General features: G+C 45.7%; 1 protein-coding gene across 2 annotated transcripts in view; it reads left to right on the forward strand.

The window, feature by feature from the left end:
* BCAR3 (BCAR3 adaptor protein, NSP family member) overlaps positions 1–22,258 on the forward strand; it is a 116,687-nt gene that overhangs the window by 26,952 nt on the left and 67,477 nt on the right. For both annotated transcript variants that reach the window (XM_082670547.1, XM_082670548.1), the window contains exon 3: positions 10,431–10,470. In XM_082670547.1, coding sequence (XP_082526673.1) covers positions 10,431–10,470 — 40 coding nt within the window. The remainder of the gene's footprint in view (positions 1–10,430; positions 10,471–22,258) is intronic.

Consider the following 22,258-nt stretch of genomic DNA (forward strand, 5'->3'; position numbering starts at 1 on the left):
CAACAACTCCCCATTCTCTCTTCCCCTGCCCCTGGCAACCACCATTGTACTTTCTGTCTCTATGATTTTGACTACTCTGGGTACCTTACATAAGTGAAATCATACAGTTATTTGACTTTTTGTGACAGGCTTATTTCACTTAGCATAATGTCCTCAAGTTTCTTCCATATTGTAGCATGTGTCAAAATTTTCTTCCTTTTTAAGGCCAAATAATATTCCATGGTATATATACCACATTGTGTATATACCACATCTTGTTTATCCATTTATCTACTCATGGACACTTGGATTACTTCCACCTTTTGGCTTCTGTGAATAATGCTGCTACGAACATGTGTGCACAAATATCTCTTCAAAATCTTGCTTTCAGTGTTTGGGGGTATATGTTCAGAAGGCAAATTGCTGGATCATGTAGTAATTCTACTTTTAAGTTTTTGAAGAACCACCATACTGTTATTAGATATTTGTCTTGTTTTGCACTGTCAGTGCTGGTTTAGAGTTGCCTACGTGTTTACCAGTTCTTCGTGCATCATTCAGTCTTAGATCTTAAGCTTTCCTTCTGGCATCCTTTTCCTGCTTCCTGAAGGGTATTTTCGATTTTCATTTGTCTCAAATTGTCTTTATTCACCCTTGTTCTAGGTAGTTTGCTGAGCAAGAAATTTTGTGCTCCTCACTTTCCCTTTAGACTGATGAGAATCTGCTGTCAGTCTAATTGTCATTGATCTCGGGGAAGACTTTCTTTGCTCTTCTGCTGCTTTTAAGATCTTCTCTTTGTTTTTGGTGGTCTGTAGTTTCATTACAATGTGTTTATTTTTGTTTACGCTGCTTAGGACTCATGGGATGCCTGAATCTGATAATTAGTATCTTTCATTAATTTTGAAGATTTCCCATCATTATTTCTTTGACTATTGCTTTTTGCCTTTCTCTCAATTCTCTCCTTCTAGAGTTCTGGTTAATTAAGCCTTCTCATTCTACCTTCAATGTCTCTTTTATATTATTATTCACCTTTTCTCTCTGAGCTGTGTTTTGTGTAATCTCTTTATATATTTGTTTTAATTCATAAATGTTTTCTCTAGTCATGTCTAAGTTATTTAAAAGGTTATCTTTATAATTCTTTATATCTAGGTATTTTGATCAATTAGCTTTTCATTTCTGGAAGTTATAGTAGATTATTTTTATGTCTGCCTGTTTCTTCTTAGGTCACTTTTTTATTCCATCTTTAAAAAAAATTTATCGTACATCATTATTTTATAGCTTATATCTGAAATTCCAATATCTGAAGTCTTTGGGGATCTCAATCTATTGTCATTTCTGCTAACTTTCAGTCATTGGGGCTTGTTTTCTCATGTATATGGTTATTTCTGAAAGGGAATTTTTGTATTTAACCAAACTTGTGGATATCCTGAGTAGCTTTCTGTTGCAGATCTAGTTTTCCTCCAGAAAGGATTTACATTGTTTCCTTGCTAATGGTGCCACCAACCCAGACGCTTTAATTTTTTTTCAGTTTTGGATTCTCTGTCAAAGCAGGTCATATAAATATGAATCCCAAAGGCTTACTTGTGGTTACAGATTCTTAGGGGAGACTATTATTTTTTTTTTCCATCGGAATCTGTGGTGGAGACAGTAGCTCTCCTTGGTTCCCTTTGCTAGAGCTTGTTTTTTGTTTCGTGTTGTGTTGTGTTTAGCACATTCCTTCTGTAGTGGGTGGTGTAGTCCCGTTCTGATGGTTCAGGTGGGTGTTATGTGGGGCTTTGGGGTTAGCTGCTCACTCGTATGAACCCAGGGCTTAGCCTCCCTGCTTTCCTCCTTACCTTTTTGTTGCTGTTATTCACATTTTGTGTTCTTGATTTGTTCTGTTTCTGTATCTGTTTTGTATGTGTTTCCTGAGACTTTCCCTTTCTTGTGACTTCAACATGTATTTGGAAATACATCTGTAATTTGATTATCATTTAATTTTGAGAATATCTGGTCTACCAGATTTAGCAAAGGGAGGTCCCATCGTAGAAATTTCGAATTTTCTGAGGCCTTATTTGGATTATATAGATATAAGGGTGATTAATTGTGGTTTATATTTTCATTTGTGCATTTTTGTCCTTGTTTATTTATTAATTGGCTGCTGTGTGACAAATACTTTTGTATGTGCTTGTTCACATTGGTGAGCAAGACAGAGGTAGCCGCTGACCTCAGGGAGCTTACAGTCCTGCGGAAAAGACATAAGCAAGCAGTGGCAACTGAGGTAGGGGTGATGGAGAAGACCAAAGGGTTATATAAAATCGGACACTCTTTTTTTTTTTTTTTTTTTTTTTTTGCGGTATGCGGGCCTCTCACTGTTGTGGCCTCTCCCGTTGCGGAGCACAGGCTCCGGACGCGCAGGCTCAGCGGCCATGGCTCACGGGCCCAGCCGCTCCGCGGCATGTGGGATCTTCCCGGACCGGGGCACGAACCCATGTCCCCTGCATCGGCAGGCGGACTCCCAACCACTGCGCCACCAGGGAAGCCCAAAATCGGGCACTCTTGTCTAGCTTCTGCACAGCTACTTGGTTTTGCTGTTCTCTGGCTTTCCTTCATGAGTTAACTACTTTTGCTGGTGTGAAGGGGTCCCTTAAATGTTATATTTCATCATACTTTAAGGGAAAGATTTATGTGTTCATAATCTGAGGGATGTGAAAGACTCTCCTGAAAGTAACTTATTTATCTGTTGAGAAGGAAGGAGAACTTATTTGAGACATTCAGTAGCTAAACGGCAGCAATCGTGTGGACTGCTAACTGGAACATGGATGGTAATGAGGTAAAGTCCTATTAATTCAGAACCTGGTAGTCTAGTTAGTACAGTATGGTGCTTGAGGCAGAGGTGTTTGCTAATTCATTCTTTTTTTTTAAATTAATTAATTTATTTTTGGCTGTGTTAGGTCTTCGTTGCTGCTCACGGGCTTTCTCTAGTGTGGCGAGCAGGGGCTACTCTTCGTTGCAGTGCACAGGCTTCTCATGTTGCAGAGCACGGGCTCTAGGCGCGTGGGCTTCAGGAATTGTGGCACGCAGGTTCTGTATTTGTGGCATACGGGCTTAGTTGCTCCGTGGCATGTGGGATTTTCCCGGACCAGGGTTCGAACCCATATCCCCTGCGTTGGCAGGCGGATTCTTAACTACTGCACCACCAGGGAAGTCCCTGCTAATTCATTCTTAACAAATGTATGGAGTCCCTGCCAAGTGCTAGGCACCATCTACCCAGTTCCCTTAGAAAGAATTCAGTGAGTGTCCTTACCTCTTTCTTCCCTTTCACCCACCAAATCCTGCCATTTACCAAGGTCTATCTATTCACAGTTCTAAAAGTCTCTCAAGTCTGTACACCATCCCCCCACTCCCTCTATCGCTCTAATCCAGGCCTCGTCATCTCTTACCCAGACCCCTTTAGTACCCTCTCCTTTAGTCTTCCTGACTCCGCTTTGCCCCCCACTAATCTATTTTCCACACTGCTGCAGGGGGATTTTTCTAAAACACAAATCTCTGGTTATTCTCCAGCTTAAGAGCCTTGAACAAATCCCGCTGCTTTCAAGATAAAGTCTAAATGTGTTTACGTGGCGTCCAAGCCCCTTATGATCCGGCTCTGCCTCTTCTTCATCCTGGTCTCCCAACCCCCACCAGTCCTGCTGCTTCCCCCAGCCCTGTGCTTCCGTTAGTTGTTCTTTTCTTCGTTAATTCAGCAAGTGGTTTCTGAACAACTGCTATGTGCAAAGTACTGGGGACACCAAGGTACACAAAGCAGAGAAAGCCCCACTCTTGCAGGATTATATTCTGGGAAACAGACAGACCATGAGCAAATAAACATTTCATATAATATCAGATAATATGGGAGAAGATGAAGCCAGAAAAGGGGATAGAGGGTGGTGGTGCTCATTTAGATGGGATGGTTAAGGAAGCGATGTTTGAGAGAGACCTGAGAGCTGTGAGGAGTGAGCCTTCGAGTATATCTGGGGAGACTATTCCAAGCAAAGGAACAGTAAGTGCCAAGCCACAGCAGCAGGAGCCGGCTTGATATGTTTGAGCAACAGAAAGAAAAGTCAGTAGGGCTTGGATGGAATAGACAAGCGTATTAGCGTTTTTTTGCTGAGTAACACCACCACAAACTTGGTGACTTAACACCTGTTTGTTACCTCACCGTTTCTATAGAGCAGAAGTCCTTCATGGCTCAACTGGGTTCTCAGCTCAGGGTCTCACTCAAGATGTCAACAGCTGCGTTCTCACCTCAGGCTCTGGGGGAGAATCTGCTTCCACGCTCATTCAGGTCGTCGGCAGAATTCAATTCCTTGCAGTTGTAGGACTGAGGTCTCCATCTCCTGGCCATCTGCCAGGGGCAGCTCCCATCTCCTGGAGGTTCTGTGTCTTGGGCCTCATCACAGACCCTCTCATAATGTCACACTGGCAACAGTGTCCCTCATGTCAAATCCCCCTCCCTCTTCAAGTCAGGTCCCCTCAGATAATTGCCTTGTCTTAATGTCAGCTGACTTGCGATGTTAATAACATCTGCAAAATCCCTTCACAGCAGTACCTAGATTAGTGTTTGACTGACTCACCAAGGGACAGGAATCTTGGGAGGGGGCATCTTTGAAATTCTGCCTAACACAATGAGGTTGGAGAGCTGGCTGGGGTCATGCCAACCAGGGCATTGAAGGCCACGGTGGGGACCTCAGGGTTTTGTTCTGACTGGATGGGAGATGTTAGAGGATTTTGAGCAGGGGAGTGATCTGAGTAGTAGCACGGCTGCTATCGTGGAGATTGTGGAGATGGAGTAGAATTGGGGAGGGTAATGCAGGCGTCCAGGGAAGAGATGATGGTGGCCTGGGCCAGCGGGGAATTAACTCCACAACACTGTGGTTCCTCAGACGTACCATATTGTCACGTGCTTCTCTCATTGCCTGGGCATGTCTCATCACCATCTACCCCACAGCTTCTTCATTGGGACAAGTCCCTACTCAGCCCTCAAACCTCCCACTGACACTCTCACTAACTTGAATTGTGCTGGATCAATTGATCTGTGTTCCCCACTTGCCTGCAACCTCTCTAAATGCAGGGCCTTTGTCTTTGGTTCTCGTATTTCTGTTGTCTGGCCAACTGCATAGCATATTGTAGATGCTTGATAATGTTTGTGGGATGAATGCAAGAACTGTGGGACATACTGGGCATGAAGTAGACACATCACTACTCTTGGGTTGCTCACCTTGTAGAGGGAGAGACCATATATAAATAAATAAACATACAGTGAACATGCATGGAAACACCATGCCACCTGCACAGAGGAAGTGTGCCAGCTCTGCACATCACTGTTGTGCGTGGAGTTTAAGGGGAGCCTCAGTCTGGAATAGCTGGATCTAGTTTCTCACATCCCTCCATTGTATGAAATAATCATGTATTACAAGCAATTCCGTTTTATGTTTTATCCAAAGGGACATTTGTGTGGCAACACCATTAGCCATTAAGTTAGTCTATAGTATTTAAATAAGGAAACATCCATTCACTTAAAACATTCTCTAATTGAAGACAGACATAGGGCACTTCCATCTCCATCTGTATTCGAACTGCTCAGAAAAGATCTATGTTAGTGAAATTTTGTTTGTGTATTCAAGACAGAAAACCTCTTCACTCAAAATAGCAACCACTTATACATCAAGTGTCCTTTTGAGAGGGAGGATATTATTAACCTGGTTACCGATGAGAAACAAACTAAAATAGTAAATATGTATAACATTTCTGTGACTCCCAGCTAAACATCCCTCAGTATGAACTTAAGAAAGTGGGATGCTGGAAAGAATGATTTAACCAGAGTAAACACAGTGATGTTATTTGAAACTTAATAAACCTAAGAACAAAATAACAGGAGAGTCCAGTTTCATCCTGCTGCTTTCCTGCGGTCTGTGGATGGCGCTCAGCGGGGCAGCCTGCCTGACGGAGGGGCCACGGTGCCTGCCAGACTCTGCAGTTGTAAAGAGAGATGCACACAACATCACCGTTTCACATGGGTGGAGATTCATAATTGACATAAGCAAAAAAAAGATTAAAAAAGCTTTTCATTTACATTGCCAAGTTTCTGTGTTTGTTTTCCAGTGATCTCTTTTGGGGAATATAAAGATATGGTTTAAGGAGTGTTTGTGGCACAGTCCTGTATGAATAATAGGGTATTCGATTTCAAATTAGAGGCTGGGGCTACAGGGCCAACTGCTATGTTTTCCAGCTCATGTCTTCTTTCTGGTTAGATGGGTTAGGGCTAGGGTTAGGCTGGCTGAGAAAGGAGACACAGCACTTCTGCATTTAAATATAATTTTAATTTGGTTCGAGGCAATGATTTTTAAAGCTTTTGGATTTATAACACACTCACTCAGTTTTATCATACTCTCCTTATCTTCCCTCGTCTCTCTAAAAAGGACGAGTAGGGGCTTCCCTGGTGGCGCAGTGGTTGGGAGTCCGCCTGCCGATTCAGGGGACGCGGGTTCGTGCCCTGGTACGGGAATATCCCACATGGCCCATGAGCCACGGCCGCTGAGCCTGCGCTTCCCGGAGCCTGTGCTCCGCAACGGGAGAGGCCACAACAGTGAGAGGCCCGCGTACCGCAAAAAAAAGAAAAAAAAAGGACGAGTAGAAGAACACAAGGATCCACTAGGGCACCCCTTGGTGCACTGAACTAGAACTTGGATCCCCCTCTGCTCTGGGAACAGAATGAGCAAGGTTTCCTTAGCAGAGTTCATTTGGGGGCGGGGTCAAGAGGGGACTTCAGTTTTATCCCTAACCAGCAGCTCTTGTTTTCCTTCTCTTTTGCCAAAAGAAGTGTGTGTGGTGGAGGAGCGCCATAGGAACACGGGAGTTCATCCGAGGCTGGGGAGACACTTGGGAGAACACCCCAGGCTCCTAGGTGCAGGGGTCTCTGGGCAGGAGAGCAGGGTGGTGGGGAGAGCAGGTATGTTACTGACTTGGGTCCTCGGACTCTTTAATCAATAGAAATTGATGAGAGGCCAGACAAGAAATTCAGGCAAGGCTTTATTGGGACTCGTGCTGCAGCACGAGGGAGTGAAAACAAGTAACAGGTACCCTTGCTCGCTCCCTCAGTGGGGGAGAGCTGGTCCCTTAAACGGGGTGAGCGCAGGCGCAGATCGGTGGGTCGGGCCAGAGTGGATTAGGTGGTCTGCCCATCCTCTTGGTGGTGCTGTGTGCAGGGCTCATGCGCAGTACCCTGCTTTTGCTCCTGGCACCTGAGAAGTGGCAGCTGGGTTTTGGCCTTTTTGTATCTTATTCATAATTTGCCCCAACCGTGCACGTGTGCAGTTATCTTTAGTTCTTTATAGTTTCTTTATATTCCGTTGCTCCAGGAGATATTTGTCCAGGTGCAAGCACTGCAGTAATGGGTCCCAGGTCCCCGCCTGTCTTACATGGGCCACCCTGCCTTGAGGTGACCCCATCTCTGAGCGGCGACCCTGCTGCAGCTGGGGCTGCCTCAGGAGCCACTCATACACAGCACTCGTGTTGGTTGTCCCACACCCTCCCCAAGAGAGTCTGAGGGGTCTATCCTGAGAGAACTAGCTCAGAGTTTTCAGGTACATCTCTAGAGAAAGGGAGAGAGGAACGTTTCAGCTTCCAGTAGGTAAAAGGAAAAGGATTTTTACAGCTAAATCTGGTGCGGAGAGCAGATCCTGGACAAAATTCTAAAAAGAATTTACTAAAAGAATGACCTTTGATCACCTAAAAAAAGAGTTAAAATTGCCGATCATGACTGTGTGGTCTTGGTATTTGGCAGATAGGTTCCCCAAAATGAATGGAATGGAGCTCAGGGAAAATATTTGACAATGTTAGTTGCCAATGAAAAAATTCAAGCTTTCAAGTTAGAAGACTTGTATCCTCTGCCATAAGCTTGGCAATTCCCAGTACCTAGTAACTTCTGATGAGATCAGTGATGGTATTAACCAATGTGATTCTTCTTTTACATGATAATGAAATGGGTCAAAATTTGGAAAATCTGTATAACTCAGTGAACCAGTGTTTTCCAGAATAGTGGTTATGGAATCACACATGGACAAAATGGCCATTCAAAGTGCAGGACAGATGGAAAAGAGTAAGAGATATGGTTTCAGATTCCACATCACAGCTAACCTTTAAGAAACTACTACTTGTCAAGTTTTGGCATGTTATCGAAGTAGAACATCCATAATTATATGCAAGTCTATTAAATATCCCTCCCTTTCCAATTACATAACTGTGAATGTGGATTTTCTTCATTTATTTCAACCAAGACATATCACGACATATTGAATGCAGAAGTAGATGTGAGGATTTACCTGTCTTCTGGTAAGCCAGATGTTTAAAAGATTTGCAAAGATGTAAGACAATGTCACTCTTCTCACTAAATTCTTGCTATGAAAAACATATCTGTTTTTCATTAAAACGTTATTTATTTAAACATATAATGGATTTACTTTAAAAATATGTATGAATATTTTGCAAGTTTCTCGGATTTAATTTCTAATATCAGTAATCAGTAGATATAACCCACATGAACAAAATTTTTCAGTCCTCAATTATTTAGAGTGTAAAGAGATCCCGAGACCAAATCATTGGTTTAAAAAGCACACACCTACACGGTTTATCCATGCATTGACATATGTGTCTGAATGTATATAATGTACATTTTAGAACTTACGTAAAAATAGAAACTTGAAGAAGATGAGAAACGGCATTTCAGTGGTTCTAACATCTTTCTGCACGCCCAGGGCCAGGCCACTGGGCCAGATGATTAGCATAAGACCGGATGCCTATAAGCCTAAAATGTTAATTCAGTAGAAAACCAGGAGTTTTCGAATTTAAAGGGGAGTATGACCAAAGCCCTGCTGACAAAGTTTTTAGTCACTAGCCGGGTGGTCCCATGGTCGCGAAGTCTGATGATATCAATGCAATGTCCAGACTGCAGCAGAAGAGGTGGTGACCCAGCACAGCAGACGGACTCGGCTGCTTTGGGAAAAGATGCCTGATTAACACACACAAGCTTGGAGGCAAAGAGTATGCCTGGTTTTCAGGCTCTGAAAGACTGATTTATACCCCTCTTTGATGGAAATGCACCAGGGACTTTGAGCTTAAGCCCTTCTCAGATACTTTGGCCTTACAAAGGGACTCATTTCAGAACCTAATCCGTTTGTACATCCGAGAGGAGCATCTCCGAGGCCAGCCTGCCTCTGTGCGTGTGCCCTGTGTGCAGCCCTAAGTGGACAGACCACTCCAGGAATAGCTTTGGGGGTTGGATCCATTTCACAACAAGATGGTGTGCCCCTGAGCTGTGGGATCGACTCCTTGTGTCCCAGCAGGGGTCCTGCTGCCCCTGTTCAGGGGAGAAGGGCTGCAGTCTCTCCACAGAGGGAAGCATCCAAGCCCCCAAGGGTCTGGGGTTGAGCTCACCCTTCCAGAGGCAGCTGCTTGCCGGTAGTGATCCCCCGCCTTCTGAAGGATGCGTCCACTTTGTAGGTATACTGACACCCCACCCCCACCTTAAGAAGACTACTCCTGTCGGCTACAGAGCCATTCTGTCCTTTAAAAAATGATCCCATCTCTGCAGGGTGATGTGTTGATTTTGTGGAGTTTAAGTCTCTGAAGGCAGCTGTCTTTTCACATAGTCTGTTAAGGGGGGCACTTTGCTGTAACTCTGCCGGTGCTGGAAACGTCAGCTCTCATGTCTCTCCCTCTTTTCCTTTGCCTTAGATCCTCTTCCACTATAATAAGTCAGCCTCCTCAGTGACACCACTGCTGTTTACTTTTAATTGTCTGGTTAATCCTAACAGTATGATAGACATGAGCAGACATTAAATGGGGAGAGAAAAAACACCGGGGCACCAAAGAAAATTAGGATGAATTGCTCAGCTTGACAGCAAAAGAGAAAGGTGATTTAGAAGCAGAGCTGGGTTCAGAACTCACTCACCCGGGTGCTGGGTGACCTTGAGCAGCCGATCTGCCCACCTGAGCCTCCGTTTTCTGTCAAAGTGGGTGTGACACAGTTGCCTGGTCCAAAGTGTTGCAGGTTTGGGCATCCAGCCCTGCTTTACTTGCATCTCTCACAGCTCTTTGCTTCGGACCGTTAGGCTAATTTCTATGTTCAGAGTGAATCTAGAATTACCACATATGAATAGTCTAACTCTTGGAGCTTGAATTTGACAGGAAAACATGTGGAGCTTCTAGACTGAGGTCATGGTGGTATCCTATACGTCCTCCACCCCGTGGAGACACCTGTGAAAGAAATCTCTGTCTGTTCTAACTTCCTTATCTGTCTGCTGTGGGTATTGCCTGGGAGGTGGGGCCATCTCAATAATGTGAATGAACAGGGTGAAATAATGTTGGGTACATTTTACCCAGGGTAAGATTGCATTGTTCCCAATTGTTCTCATATTTATATTTTCTCTTTTCAGGGATCAGCATCTTCTGGACCCAACTCTGGAATATGTGAAGGTAGGAAACCAGGATTTAACGTGTAGTAGGGAGCCTGTGGTAATAGATTTCCCATTTCTAACACAGTGTTGCCAGATAATGTCACCATCTGGCTTGTGTAGGAAGCTGGTTAGATTGAAACCACCAGGATGTAATTTGACTGTTTTGGGCTTTTAGTAATCTTTGCAGGGGTCTTATGTCACCCTATTATAAGTTTACAAACTCTTCCCCTTATCTGAAACCCTGGGGGCTAGATGTGTTTTAAAACTTCAGAATTTTTCGGAAAGGTAATATGGTACATATATATATAACACCCCCAAAGGGAGCTGGGGTCAGCATCCCACAATCAAGCCCATCATTTCAGCAGTGAAATGTGAGAATGTTCACGTGAAGTGGGATAAATAGACTACAAATGATTTTACCTAGTTCAGGTCACATTTTGCCACCAAATGAGGTTGGGTTTGTTCTGCTGCTAAATGAATTATTTAAAATTGTCAGTTTTCAGAGTTTTTGGATTTTGGAATGGCAGACAGGAGTTGTGAAGCTGTGTTTACCTTCAGTGGAGGACTGAAGGCTCCCTGAGGCTTCCTGAGCCATCCTTTCCATTTCAGCAGCCACCCTCTTGTTCAGTGGCTAATCTGGGACCATGAGCTGTGTAATACTTTACTTTCCAGTGAGGCTGACATTCAGTGCGTCCAAATACTCAACGCTTCTAAACAATCTTCTGAACAGAAAGAAATGATGCTTTTCACTTCTGTCCCCCCCCCCATTTTTCAGGTGTGTATCTTTGTTTTATTTTATTTTATTTTCGAGAACTGTAATTACGTCTGGCACCTACAACAGAAAAGAGAACTCAGATTTCTCATAACAAAAATATATCATTAAATTTTAGGAGAAATCATGGTACAAGTTAGGACTTAAGGTTCTTGCCTCCTAGGAGCCACATTTTGTCTTTATTATTCCCGCATCCTGGCTTCGGAGTATTTCGGCCTGTTGCTTTTTGTGTGCCTGTGACTGTGCCTGCCCCAGGGTTTTGGCATTTCTTCCCTTTAGACCAGAGAATGGAAGGTCTAAAGCTTCTCCTAGAGGAGAAAACTCTAGTAGAACCACGTGGCCACTGGAGGCGGTCATAATAAAGTTTGTTGGAATGGAGGTGGATTTTATTTTTCCCCTCTCTTCTACCCCCACTACGTCTAAGCTGTAGCTTAACTGCAGCCAACGTGTAATCCTAAACCAGCAGGGCTGCTGTGTCAGACTCTGGTCAGGGCTTTATAAATGATGTGTTGGCGGCATCACATACGCTTTTGTGCAGGTTGTACACTGCAAGGAATTTGGGGACACTATCCACATAAACTATGATTTGACTTGACCATAACATAAAAAATGTGCCCTAGACTTCTGCAGTGTGTAAATCACAGCTGTCCTTTAGAACTCACTGCACGCCATGTTCCAGAAACTGACTATCTCCCACTGCAGGCTCACTCAAGCTGTGCTCACCCGCTCCCCTTACTCCATAATTCAGTTTTTTCTTTTACTGAAGTCCCAGCTTTTTAAGATAATCCAGTGATGAATTCTAAACCTAAGCAGAGGCTTTGGGAAGGACTGACTTACTTAGTATTATCTAAGCTATTGCATCTCATTCATGAATATTGGTCATTGTGAGTTGTCGTGTTGACTGAGAAGAGGTGTGAGGTTGTCGGTGCTTCCATCTAGCTGGGCTCCCCCTGCCTTCCCTGGCAGTGATAGAACTGCTTTTGGTGGCTCAAGGAGTACCCTCTTCAAGGACTCGCTGAGGTGTTCCGAAGGTTACTCTTTCCTCCCATCCTCATCTGAATCCGGTCAGAGCTTTAGAGATGAAATCTCTACGTCCCTCCTTGATGCATTGCATTTTTTTTTTCTTTCTCACTTTGCCCTTGGTTTGGAGGAATGGCTTGGGGATTTGCTGAGTGAATGTAGGGTATTTTCATTTGCCTCCATGGGCACTAAAGCTCTGAAAACACACTCATAGAGGCCTTGGGCCTCAAGGTCTGAATGGACCCACGTGTCAGTTGTCTTGGGCCAGCGCAGGCCCGTCCTAGCATTTCAGACTTAGCTACCCTCTTGAGCCCTGCTGACCAGCCCATGCTTCCAAGCCCTCGTATATCTGTGCCAGCTGGTGCCTAGAGCCTGGAGGGTGGCTGAAGATGATTGAGGGAGGTGAGAGGTGCAGATAAAGTGGATGCAGTTTGGCCCTCTGACTTTGAGCTGTTTCTTCCCTATCATCCCCTTTCTCGGGCACGGACAAACGTATTCTATGTAAAGTATGTTGCCTCCTGTAGGGCGCTTTCTGGTAGAGTCAGAGTTTTAGCAGTTCATTGTGACCTCAGAATGGGGGCGGGGGGGGGGGTGGGGAGCAAGCGGATATCTGACTGGGTATCATCTCGGCAGTAGAAGCACCCAGTTGGGGCCAACTGACAGCCGTTCTCATCCTTTTAGGAGCCGCCTTCCCAAGTCTCCCTTACCATGGAGACTTTCTAACCGTCTTCACCTGGTTTTCCCAGTGCTCTGATTAAGAGCGAGGTCCGGGACCACCCCTGGTTCCTCGTGTCTGGGCGAGAGGAAGCACTTGAGCTGACCCATACTTCATGGGGTGATGGGGCTGCTGTGTCGTGGCAGGAGACAGGGAGTGACTCCACCGTTCAGTCGTGTCCAGTTTGTACTCTGTGTCCTCCTAGCACTTCCCACAGTTGGCATTGCTGCACGTCAGTAAGGCAGCGTGAAAGGGGACCCGGCAGGTGGTTGCTAGGTTACGAGGAGCTCCTCTGTGTGAGGAATGGAGGGAAAAGTGCTTGGCGGGGAAGCCCTAGGGCTGTTTGGTAGTTCTTTCATTTCTTCAGCAGGCTTACCTCCTGCTGGAGCCTCCCAGTGGCACCTGGTTACCCTAAGTGATGAATTCCCTGCTTGGATGTGATAAGAAAATTTGAATAGATCCAAAGAACCCCCAGGGATTTTGGAATCTTATTCTCCACTGTTTCTGTCTCTTTAATTCTGACTGTTAGCGAGGGGAGTTTTCTTTTTTTTCTTCTTCTTCTTTTTTACCTTTTCCTTGTGTCCCTAGCCCCCTCCTCTCTCCACATTCCCCACTCCCACCGACCCAGTAGCTTAAAACATGATCATCTTGAAGGTCTGAGTTTAACTGTTTTGTAGAGTCATGAGATCCTTTTCTGTAATCAAATATAATTGTTTCTCTTTCACTATATCTGAACAAGACCACTTCTTCCAGACTGGAAAGCAGAAACCTCCAAGCAGCTGCACCTTCCTCTTGCTCTTAAGGTAGTGACTTTGGCTAGTAGTGTGCAACTCTGGAATTTTCCTCCGCGTACCTAGCATACCTTACCCTAGATAAAAACCAACTTTTTTTTTTTTTTTAAACAGAGGAAATAGCCCTAGGCAAAATTGTTCAGTAGAGTTTATCTTCTGGGCTGCTTTACCTGCTTACTGCCCCCCATTTAGTCTTTGCCATATTTTTACTGCCTTTAAAATGTATTTACTCTGTGTCTAATTTCTTAGACCTGTGTCAGGTAGCTGCTTAGAACATTTGATAAAAATAATTGTATTAAAATGTGAATACATGGTAATAGCTCAGCGTGTTATCCTTCCCAGATAGCATTCCAATAGGAGACTCCAAGTTACACAGCCCCTAAGACCCTCCAGGGAGGGGAGCCTGGTCCACGCTCTGGTCTAATTAGCAGCATGACCTTGGACTTTCCACCTTCTCTCTGTGGGTTCTGAGGCAGGAGATAGGTGGGCCCCAGGCTGAGCAGCTGGGGTTTGTCCCCTTCTAGGGAGACAGGAGGGAGGAGAAGCTGAGCCCTGCCCAGATAAGGGATAAAGAGACCCATATTCCTCATCCTCGAAGTCAAGGAGACCTTCCCCACTACACAGGCGCAGAAAGGATCCTCGGAGGTCAGAAAAGGAGGGGGCACCACACCATAGTAGGTGATGTCAACCTACCCATATAGGTCTCTTTGCTAGAATCCACCTTGGCTAAGAGATGCGCGCGCACACACACAGGGGAAGACCCTGAGATAAACCAAATACAGACTCAGAACCAGGCAAAGCAAGATGATTGGCCAAAGGAAGCCTGGAAGAAATGCCCCGTAAAAGTGATTCAAACTACCATGAGGGCATGACTCTTCCTCTGAGTCTGCCTGTATGAGTCTATTCACATGTATCCTTTTTCCTCCTAATGAACACTTATTTCACTACTTTCTGTCTCTTTGTGGGAATTCATTTCTACAAAGCTGATGGGCCAGGGCCTTGTCACTGGCCACTGTCCCTGATGGTCTAGTGGCTAGGATTCAGCACTCCCCCTGCCGCCACCTGACTTCAGTCTCTGGCCGGGGAACCAAAATCCTGCTTCAAGCCACCGCAGGCCAAGACCATTCGAGATCGGTTCCATCTTCCCCACAACTAGAAAACCAGGGGATGGGCCAACGTCTCTTCTAGTTTAAGACTTCTAGGATCCCCTCTGCCTGTGACAAGCTGGAGCAGAACGGTTTTTGCAAGTGGTAAGGGGTTCTTAATAAATCTATCACTCTTGATCATAAAATTGCCACATCGATTGGAACAAGGGTGGCATTTTATGTTGTGTCTCAGACATTGAGACCAAGGATGTGGCAGATAATAAGTGCCCACCCATCGTATTACCTCAAAAGGTTGGAGATTTACCCACAACCCTCCTACATTTGCTATTATGATCCCCTTGCTTTCACTTTAGCAATGCCTCTTGAACCTATGAAACCTGCTTTCATTTTCACTCTTTATCATTCTTTTCATTTTTTTCCTGGGGCTACTTCTTTAACCTTTGGGAGTTGCCCTCCCCCACCCCATACTCACTAAACTATAAATTTATAGTATTTCCTTTCTTCTTCCTCTTAATACCTATCTTCCTTTTAGACTGAAGATTCAAATTCTTTCTAGCTTCTTCACACACAGCCTTACAGTTATAGTATAGAGTCTCTTTTCTGAGAGTGGTTTAAAAGTATATTTTTTAGAGGAGGAGGTGATTAGCTACAGCAGAGCTGGGTGGTTTTTTTTTTTTTTAAGAAGAAATGTTTATTACGGTTTTGCGATTTTTCTTTTAGAAGAAATGTTTATTATAGATTTTTTCATTTTAAAATAAACTGTCCTTAAGAAAGACAAATTGAAAAATAAATATAGCAATAGCAAAGTCGAGAAGACATTGGGAAGCCTGTTTTTTCAAATTAAGCAAGGTGTAGGCAAGGCCAGGCTGTGAACAGCACGGTGCCCTCGGACAGAGCCTGCTCTCCAGGCTCTGCAGTGAGCAAGTGTCAGGACTGAATGCAGCCTTTTGTTCCCATGAGCTCCCTAGTGAACGAATATCCTTTCTTTTGTCGTCAGCCCTGGTCGACTCTTGCTGGAACCACTTGGCGAGCTTTTCTAAGATGATTTGCGGTTTCTGAGCTTGCTTTGTGGGTTAGGAGAAGGGATGGGACTGGAGCGGTATCTCGAGGGGCGACCAGCGCCCTTGGACTTCTCCTTCCTCTGGGGTGCACACCGGCAGCTCAGGAGCCCAGAGCTACCCGGAGATCGGTCCTTATGGGGTTAACACTCTGAAAATGCTTTCTAAGAGGGTCTTACAGACTTGACAGACTGCCCAAGGCTCAGATCTCAGCAAGGCCGTTTCCTGCAGTCGGCCGGGGCTACATGAGGTCACCCAGCAGATTAAAAGAGGAGTCATTATGCGAATTCCAGCGCCAAGAATAAGTGCCCGGGCTGTGGGAGCCTCGCTGGGGGCGGGGGCGGCGGGGGCTGTAGCGCCCCCCCCACCACCTTTGTGTTCAAGATGGCTGCAGCCATGGTCACGGTTAAATAGCCGTCTTTGAGGAGAGTCTTTTTCTTCCAGCGGGGAAAACAGGCCAGTCTGCTCTGAATTAGCCAGCTCACAAAGCCATGAAAGGGACTTACCAAAACAATGGTGCGCTGTGCATTCCATGAGATTTTAACGAGTTACATGAAGCAGATAATGGCCCGATGGCTGGCTCTGCAGGTTTTTGCCTGAGCTTGCACACCCAGAGAGCCAGCACCGCCCCCTGTGGATGAGAAGGCCAAACACCGCCCGCCATGAGTGGGGAGCAGCTTTGGGGCTCATCCTGGGAGCAACGAAGACAGCTCCCATCCAGCTCCTCCCACCCCACCCCAAAAAGTTCTCTGCAGATATTCTTGGGAGGCTTAATGTTACTGCATTTGTAAAAGATTGCTGAGGCAGGGGGAGAAGGCAGAAGAATAGGGATGGAGGACAGGCCTTCATTCAATGGAATCCTATCCTGCAGGTCTGTGAAGATACGGCCATTTATACAAAGTAAAACCTCATCATGAAAACGTACGTCCATTTTGAAATCTGTATGTGAATGCCGATGGTGACATTATTTGTCATTGACAAAAACTGGAAACAGCTCAAGCGTCCTTGGACTGGCGAGCAGATAAACTGCAGACCCACACAACAGCATCCTCTTCGGCCATAAAAAGGAACTGGACTGTTGGATGCAGATAAAACCGTACAGTACAGACAACACATCAGTGGTTGAAAGGAGTAGAGAGAGAGGTCAGCTGCAAAAGGGAATGAGGGAACTTCGGGGCAATGATTGGAATTCCTTGATTGGGGTCGTTTCAAAGCGCACAGAACTGTACAGAAAAGGGTGACTTTTACTCCTGGCAGATTATACCTCAGCTGAGCCTGACTTTCAAAAAAGCAAGCTAAATGCTTATCATAGTTTAGCCCTTCAGCGCTGCCGCCTCACTAGGGGAAACTTTTGGTTTTGAGATGGGCCACATCGGACTGCCGATCAGATGGAGAAAGTGCTGAGCTTGTGGCTACTTTACTGCCTTTGTTCGTTCGACAGATAGTTTGGGGCAGATTCTATGTGTTAGTAATTGTTCAGTCGAGTCAGGCCGAGTAGGAGGAAAGTGTCATCAAGAGCCTAACCTAAGATAGTGGCAGTGGGAATGGAAAGTCAGGGCAGGTGCCGGAGGCCTTTTAGAGACAGAATTAAGAGCTGTTTTATAAGGTGTGTTGACAGTTCCCGGCAGGACTTAAATGGAGGTGGTGACAGAGAGGAAGCCACGGGCAATTCCAGAGTTCACACAATGCCTGGCATCTTGCCAAAAGCCGGTAAGGATTTTAGGGGAGGAAAGATTTCCAGTTGGAGACCTTGTTACCACGATGACATTAAGTTAATTCATGAGCAGCTGGGGATATCATTAGCCTGGGGGAGGGGTGTGGGGTGGGCAGTTGGCAAACTACAGCCTGCGACCGAATGTGGCCTGCTGTCTATTGTAGGCCCACAAGCTGAAAACGGATATTATGTTTTTAAGTGGGTTTTTAAAAAATCAAAAGAAGAATGTGAAAGTTGTATAATTCAAATTTCAATGTGCGTAAAGTTTTATTGAAACACAGCCACATCCATTCACTGATGTATTGCCACTTTCTGACTATAATGATGGAGTTGAGTAGTTGTGACAGAACAAAGCCTGAACTAATTACTCTCTGTCCCTTTACAGAAAAGTTTTGTAGGCCCCTGCTCTAGAGTGAATGCACGTACACTGTCCTTGTTTTTCCTCTGAACAATACGTAGTAGGCTTTCCACAAAAAATCCCATCTTTCCATGCTGCCTCTTCCACGATGCAGCCGTGGGTCATCGACATCACCTTGACCTTGCCCGAGGACACAGCAGTGAGTCCTTGTGCTAGTTGTGTGATCTTGCACAATCACAGAGACAATGCTGTTGCAACACTGCGTGATCCGGACACACCTCAGCCTCCCATCAGGCAGACCCGTCTGCTCTGAGCGGCAGCATCTCTCCTGTCGCATTAGCATCTTCAGCTCTTCTGGGTGAACAGGTGTGCGGAAATAGCTTGAGTCCTGACTGCTCTTGCCTGGGGCTTGTCTGGATAACTCCTCAGGCCAGATATTGCTCTGCCAGTACAGCCTGAGATGTGTTTTCTCAGTGTCCCAAGTCAGAAGTGAATTCCCCCTAGGCTTCTGAACTTGATGGTTTGAATCAAGGTCAGACCCTGGAGCTGCCCTCTGGAGGTGCTTGAGGGAGCCCGGGGTGGCCTGTGAGTGGAATAACGGCAGGTTCACGTTCATGTTCTGTGCTGCAGCTTTCATCCTTGGCTGAAGGAAGAGGACTCCTCTGAGATCCCCAATAGTAGGAGAGTTGGTGGAGAGACTGGAGAGCTAACATGTAAGCAGGGATTGAAGCTATGGCCTCTGACCAGACTCAGCTTTGTAACTGGACTTCGCAGCCATCCTCTGGTGGCCTGTTCACCTCTAAGCTCATCTCCTGCCATCCACCTTGCTCACAAACTTTTCCATGCTGGTTTTTCCTGCTGCCACCGGTCTTTGCCTTTCCCTCAAGCCTGGAAGGTTCTTTTGAGGTAGAACAGCTGAGTGGTTTGAAGAGGGTGCTTGGATGCTGTCGTGGGTTGAGCTGTGTTCCCCAAAAGATGTGTTGATGTCCTATAACCCCCAGTACCTGTGAATGTGACCGTATTTGGAAATAAGGTCTTTGCACATGTGATCAAATTAAGACGAGGTCATGCTGGGTGAGGGTAGGCCTAATCCAATGACTGGTGTCTTATAAGAAGAGAGGAATTTGGACACACAGGGAGCATGCCATGTGATGACAGCGATTGGGGTTGTTGTGTGCACAGGCCTAGGAACACTGAGGATTGCCAGTGTTCACCACCGCAAGCTAGGAAGGGGCAAGGAATGGTCCCACCTTAGAGCCTTCGGAGAGAGTGTGGCCCTGCGACACCTTGATTTTGGACTCGTAGCCTCCCGAACCGTGAGAGAATACATTTCTATTTTAAAGCCATCCAGTTTGTGGTAATTTGTTACAGCAGCCCTAGGAGACTAATACAGAGGCACAGCCCCATCTTAGCCATTTCTTGGTTGTGTGACTTTGGGCAAGTTTCTGAAATTCTCTGGAGCTCAATTTCCTTAACAGTAAATGGGAGAATGTAGGGCTTAAATGAGTTCATGCACACAAAGTTGTTAGCACAGTGCCTGCTAGGTAGATGGCACTCTGGAAATGCTGGTTTTGTAGCTGTCACCCTAGTTCTCCGGTGGCTGGTGCATCCCCGCTCAGATGTCACTGCCTCAGAGGGACCCTCCCTGACCCCCTGCTAAAAGCAGCCTCCGCAGCCTCATCACTCTGAGTATTATCCTCACAGCACTTGTGCCAAATTCTATTTGTTTAGTTAAATACAACAATAACCACTCCTCATTAGAATGTGAGTTCTGAGGGCAAGGACCCTTTCTTGTCCTCTTAATAAATATTTAGTAACTGACTGATGACCATATACAGCCAGATGGGAAGGGCATTGAAATTCAGGGGCGAGGGAATGAGCTTGTCCCAAAGATCTTTAAGTTTCCTGAAGTAAGTCACACACAGATCTCTAAACATTTTCCAGAAATTCTTCAGTGATTTTATTTCATGACAGCAAGGAGGTTCCCACCCCTAACCTCACTCTGTCTTCTCTTGCCAACCTGGTATAGTATAAAAACTGCAGAATCACTGTTGTCATCTTAAATACTCACACATGTAGGCAAAGGTATACACTTTTTTTTTTTTTTTTTTTTTTTTGCGGTACACGGGCCTCTCACTGTTATGGCCTCTCCCGTTGCGGAGCACAGGCTCCGGACGCGCAGGCTCAGCGGCCATGGCTCACGGGCCCAGCCGCTCCGCGGCATGTGGGATCTTCCCGGACCGGGGCACGAACCCGTGTCCCCTGCATCGGCAGGCGGACTCTCAACCACTGCGCCACCAGGGAAGCCCAGAGGTATACACTTTTAAAAAGTGGTTCTGGCAACCTCTATGGCTCTGATCTCTCAATCCTCAGCTCAGGGATCTTGTTATCAGCTGTGAGGGCCCAGTAACTCATCAACCCGCAAATGAGAGGCCAGGCTCTTCAGCATTGGAATCGTTTGCTGTTAAGCTCTGCCCTCTAGTGGTAACTGAATGACACAACAGCACAGCGTTTGGCTGTGAGACAGTTTCTGTGTGTTCTGGGAGCTTTTAATATTAAATGTAAGAGTGTGCCATAGCATTATATTTACAACCTCAGAACTAAGGTCTGTGTTTAAATTATGTAAGAAGGCAAGTCATTTTCATTAGCTCCATATAAGACATTAAAATTGTCAAGGCATTTTATTATTAGAATTAATTGTCTAACGTTCTTGGGCTAACAGCTCTAAGATGCTGCAATACTGTATGTACATTTTGAGGGGGAGTTGGCATCGATCTGAAGTTTCACATGTCATTACCAAGAAGTTTTCTTGGAAAAAATTATATTTGAATTGTGACTTGACAGCTGAAAAAAATGGTGACTTGACAGGAAGGAAGCTGGTATTAGGTGAGGCAGAAGACAGATATCACCCCAGCATGCGGGAAAGTGTGTGCCCAGGCTGACTGTGGCAGGAGAGAACAGCAGGCGGAGTCTTCTGGGAAGAGTAGGGACTCTCATATTTATTGAATGGGAAGGGTGAGGAAACTTCAAGTGTTCCTAGGAAATTCTGAGATGGTCAAACTGTTAAAGAGAGCAAGAATGCTGAGCTGGGGAACAATTTGATTGATTGCCAAAAATTGTGTATAACTACATATTGCTTTGCAACTTCCTGTTTTCATTGGACATCATTCCCTGTTAAACATGTGGGTCTACCTCCTTCTTTTTTTTTTTTTTTGTGGTGTGTGGACCTCTCACTGTTGTGGCCTCTCCTGTTGCGGAGCACAGGCTCTGGATGCGCAGGCTCAGCGGTCACGGCTCACGGGCCCAGCTGCTCTGCGGCATGTGGGATCTTCTCGGACCGGGGCACGAGCCCGTGTCCCCTGCATCGGCAGGCGGACTCTCAACCACTGCGCCACCAGGGAAGCCCTACCTCCTTCTTTTGAATGGTTATCCAGTATTCCATTGTGTGAAATACAATTATATTTAACCAATTTCCTACTGTCATTTGGATTCTTGTTAAAAACAGTTTTGCAGTTATTTAACAAATATAGTCATATTTGTTATATATGGCATAGTCGTTTAACAAATGTTTATTGAGTATCTGCCATCTGCTGGTCACTGTTCGAGGGCCTGAGGATACAGCAGTGAAGAAAACAATGTCCCTGCCTCTATGGATCTCATATTATGGGGTGGAATGGTGAGAAGACAGAGAAGACGACCGAGTACACCACGTTCGGTAGACATAGTGCTGAGCTGAAAAAAATTCATCAGGGGAAAGAACTACTAAATGTTGGAGTTAAGGGGACGTTGAATTTAAGTAGGGTGGCCAGGGCAGGCCTCACCCAGAGGGCGACTTTCTAGTGGAGGGGCAAGTCAAGAGTGATGTCTGGGGAATTCCCTGGTGGACCAATGGTTAGGACTGTACACTCTCACTGCCAAGGGCCCGGGTTCAGTCCCTGGTTGGGGAGCTAAGATCCCGCAAGTCTCGTGGCCAAAAAAAAGGAAAAAAAAAGAGTGGTGTCTGATGGGGGGAGGATGTAGCAAGGGCAAGGCCGTGAAAGCCAGAGCTCACCTCTTCCACTCAGGAACAGCTGTGAGACCAGTGGGGCCAGAGGGCGTGGCCTTGAGGGAGAGTGGTGAAAGCTGATGTGAGAGAATGAGGAAGGGGGATGAGGCAGGTTGCACAGGGCCTGGATGTCCCAGTAAAGATGTTAACTTTTACAGAGTGAGATGGGGAGCCTTCGCAGGATCACTTTGACCTGTATGTTGCTGGCAGACTGTGAGGGACAAGGGT

This window comes from Grampus griseus, assembly GCF_964374135.1.
Source record: "Grampus griseus genome assembly, chromosome: 1".
Lineage (NCBI taxonomy): Eukaryota > Metazoa > Chordata > Mammalia > Artiodactyla > Delphinidae > Grampus > Grampus griseus.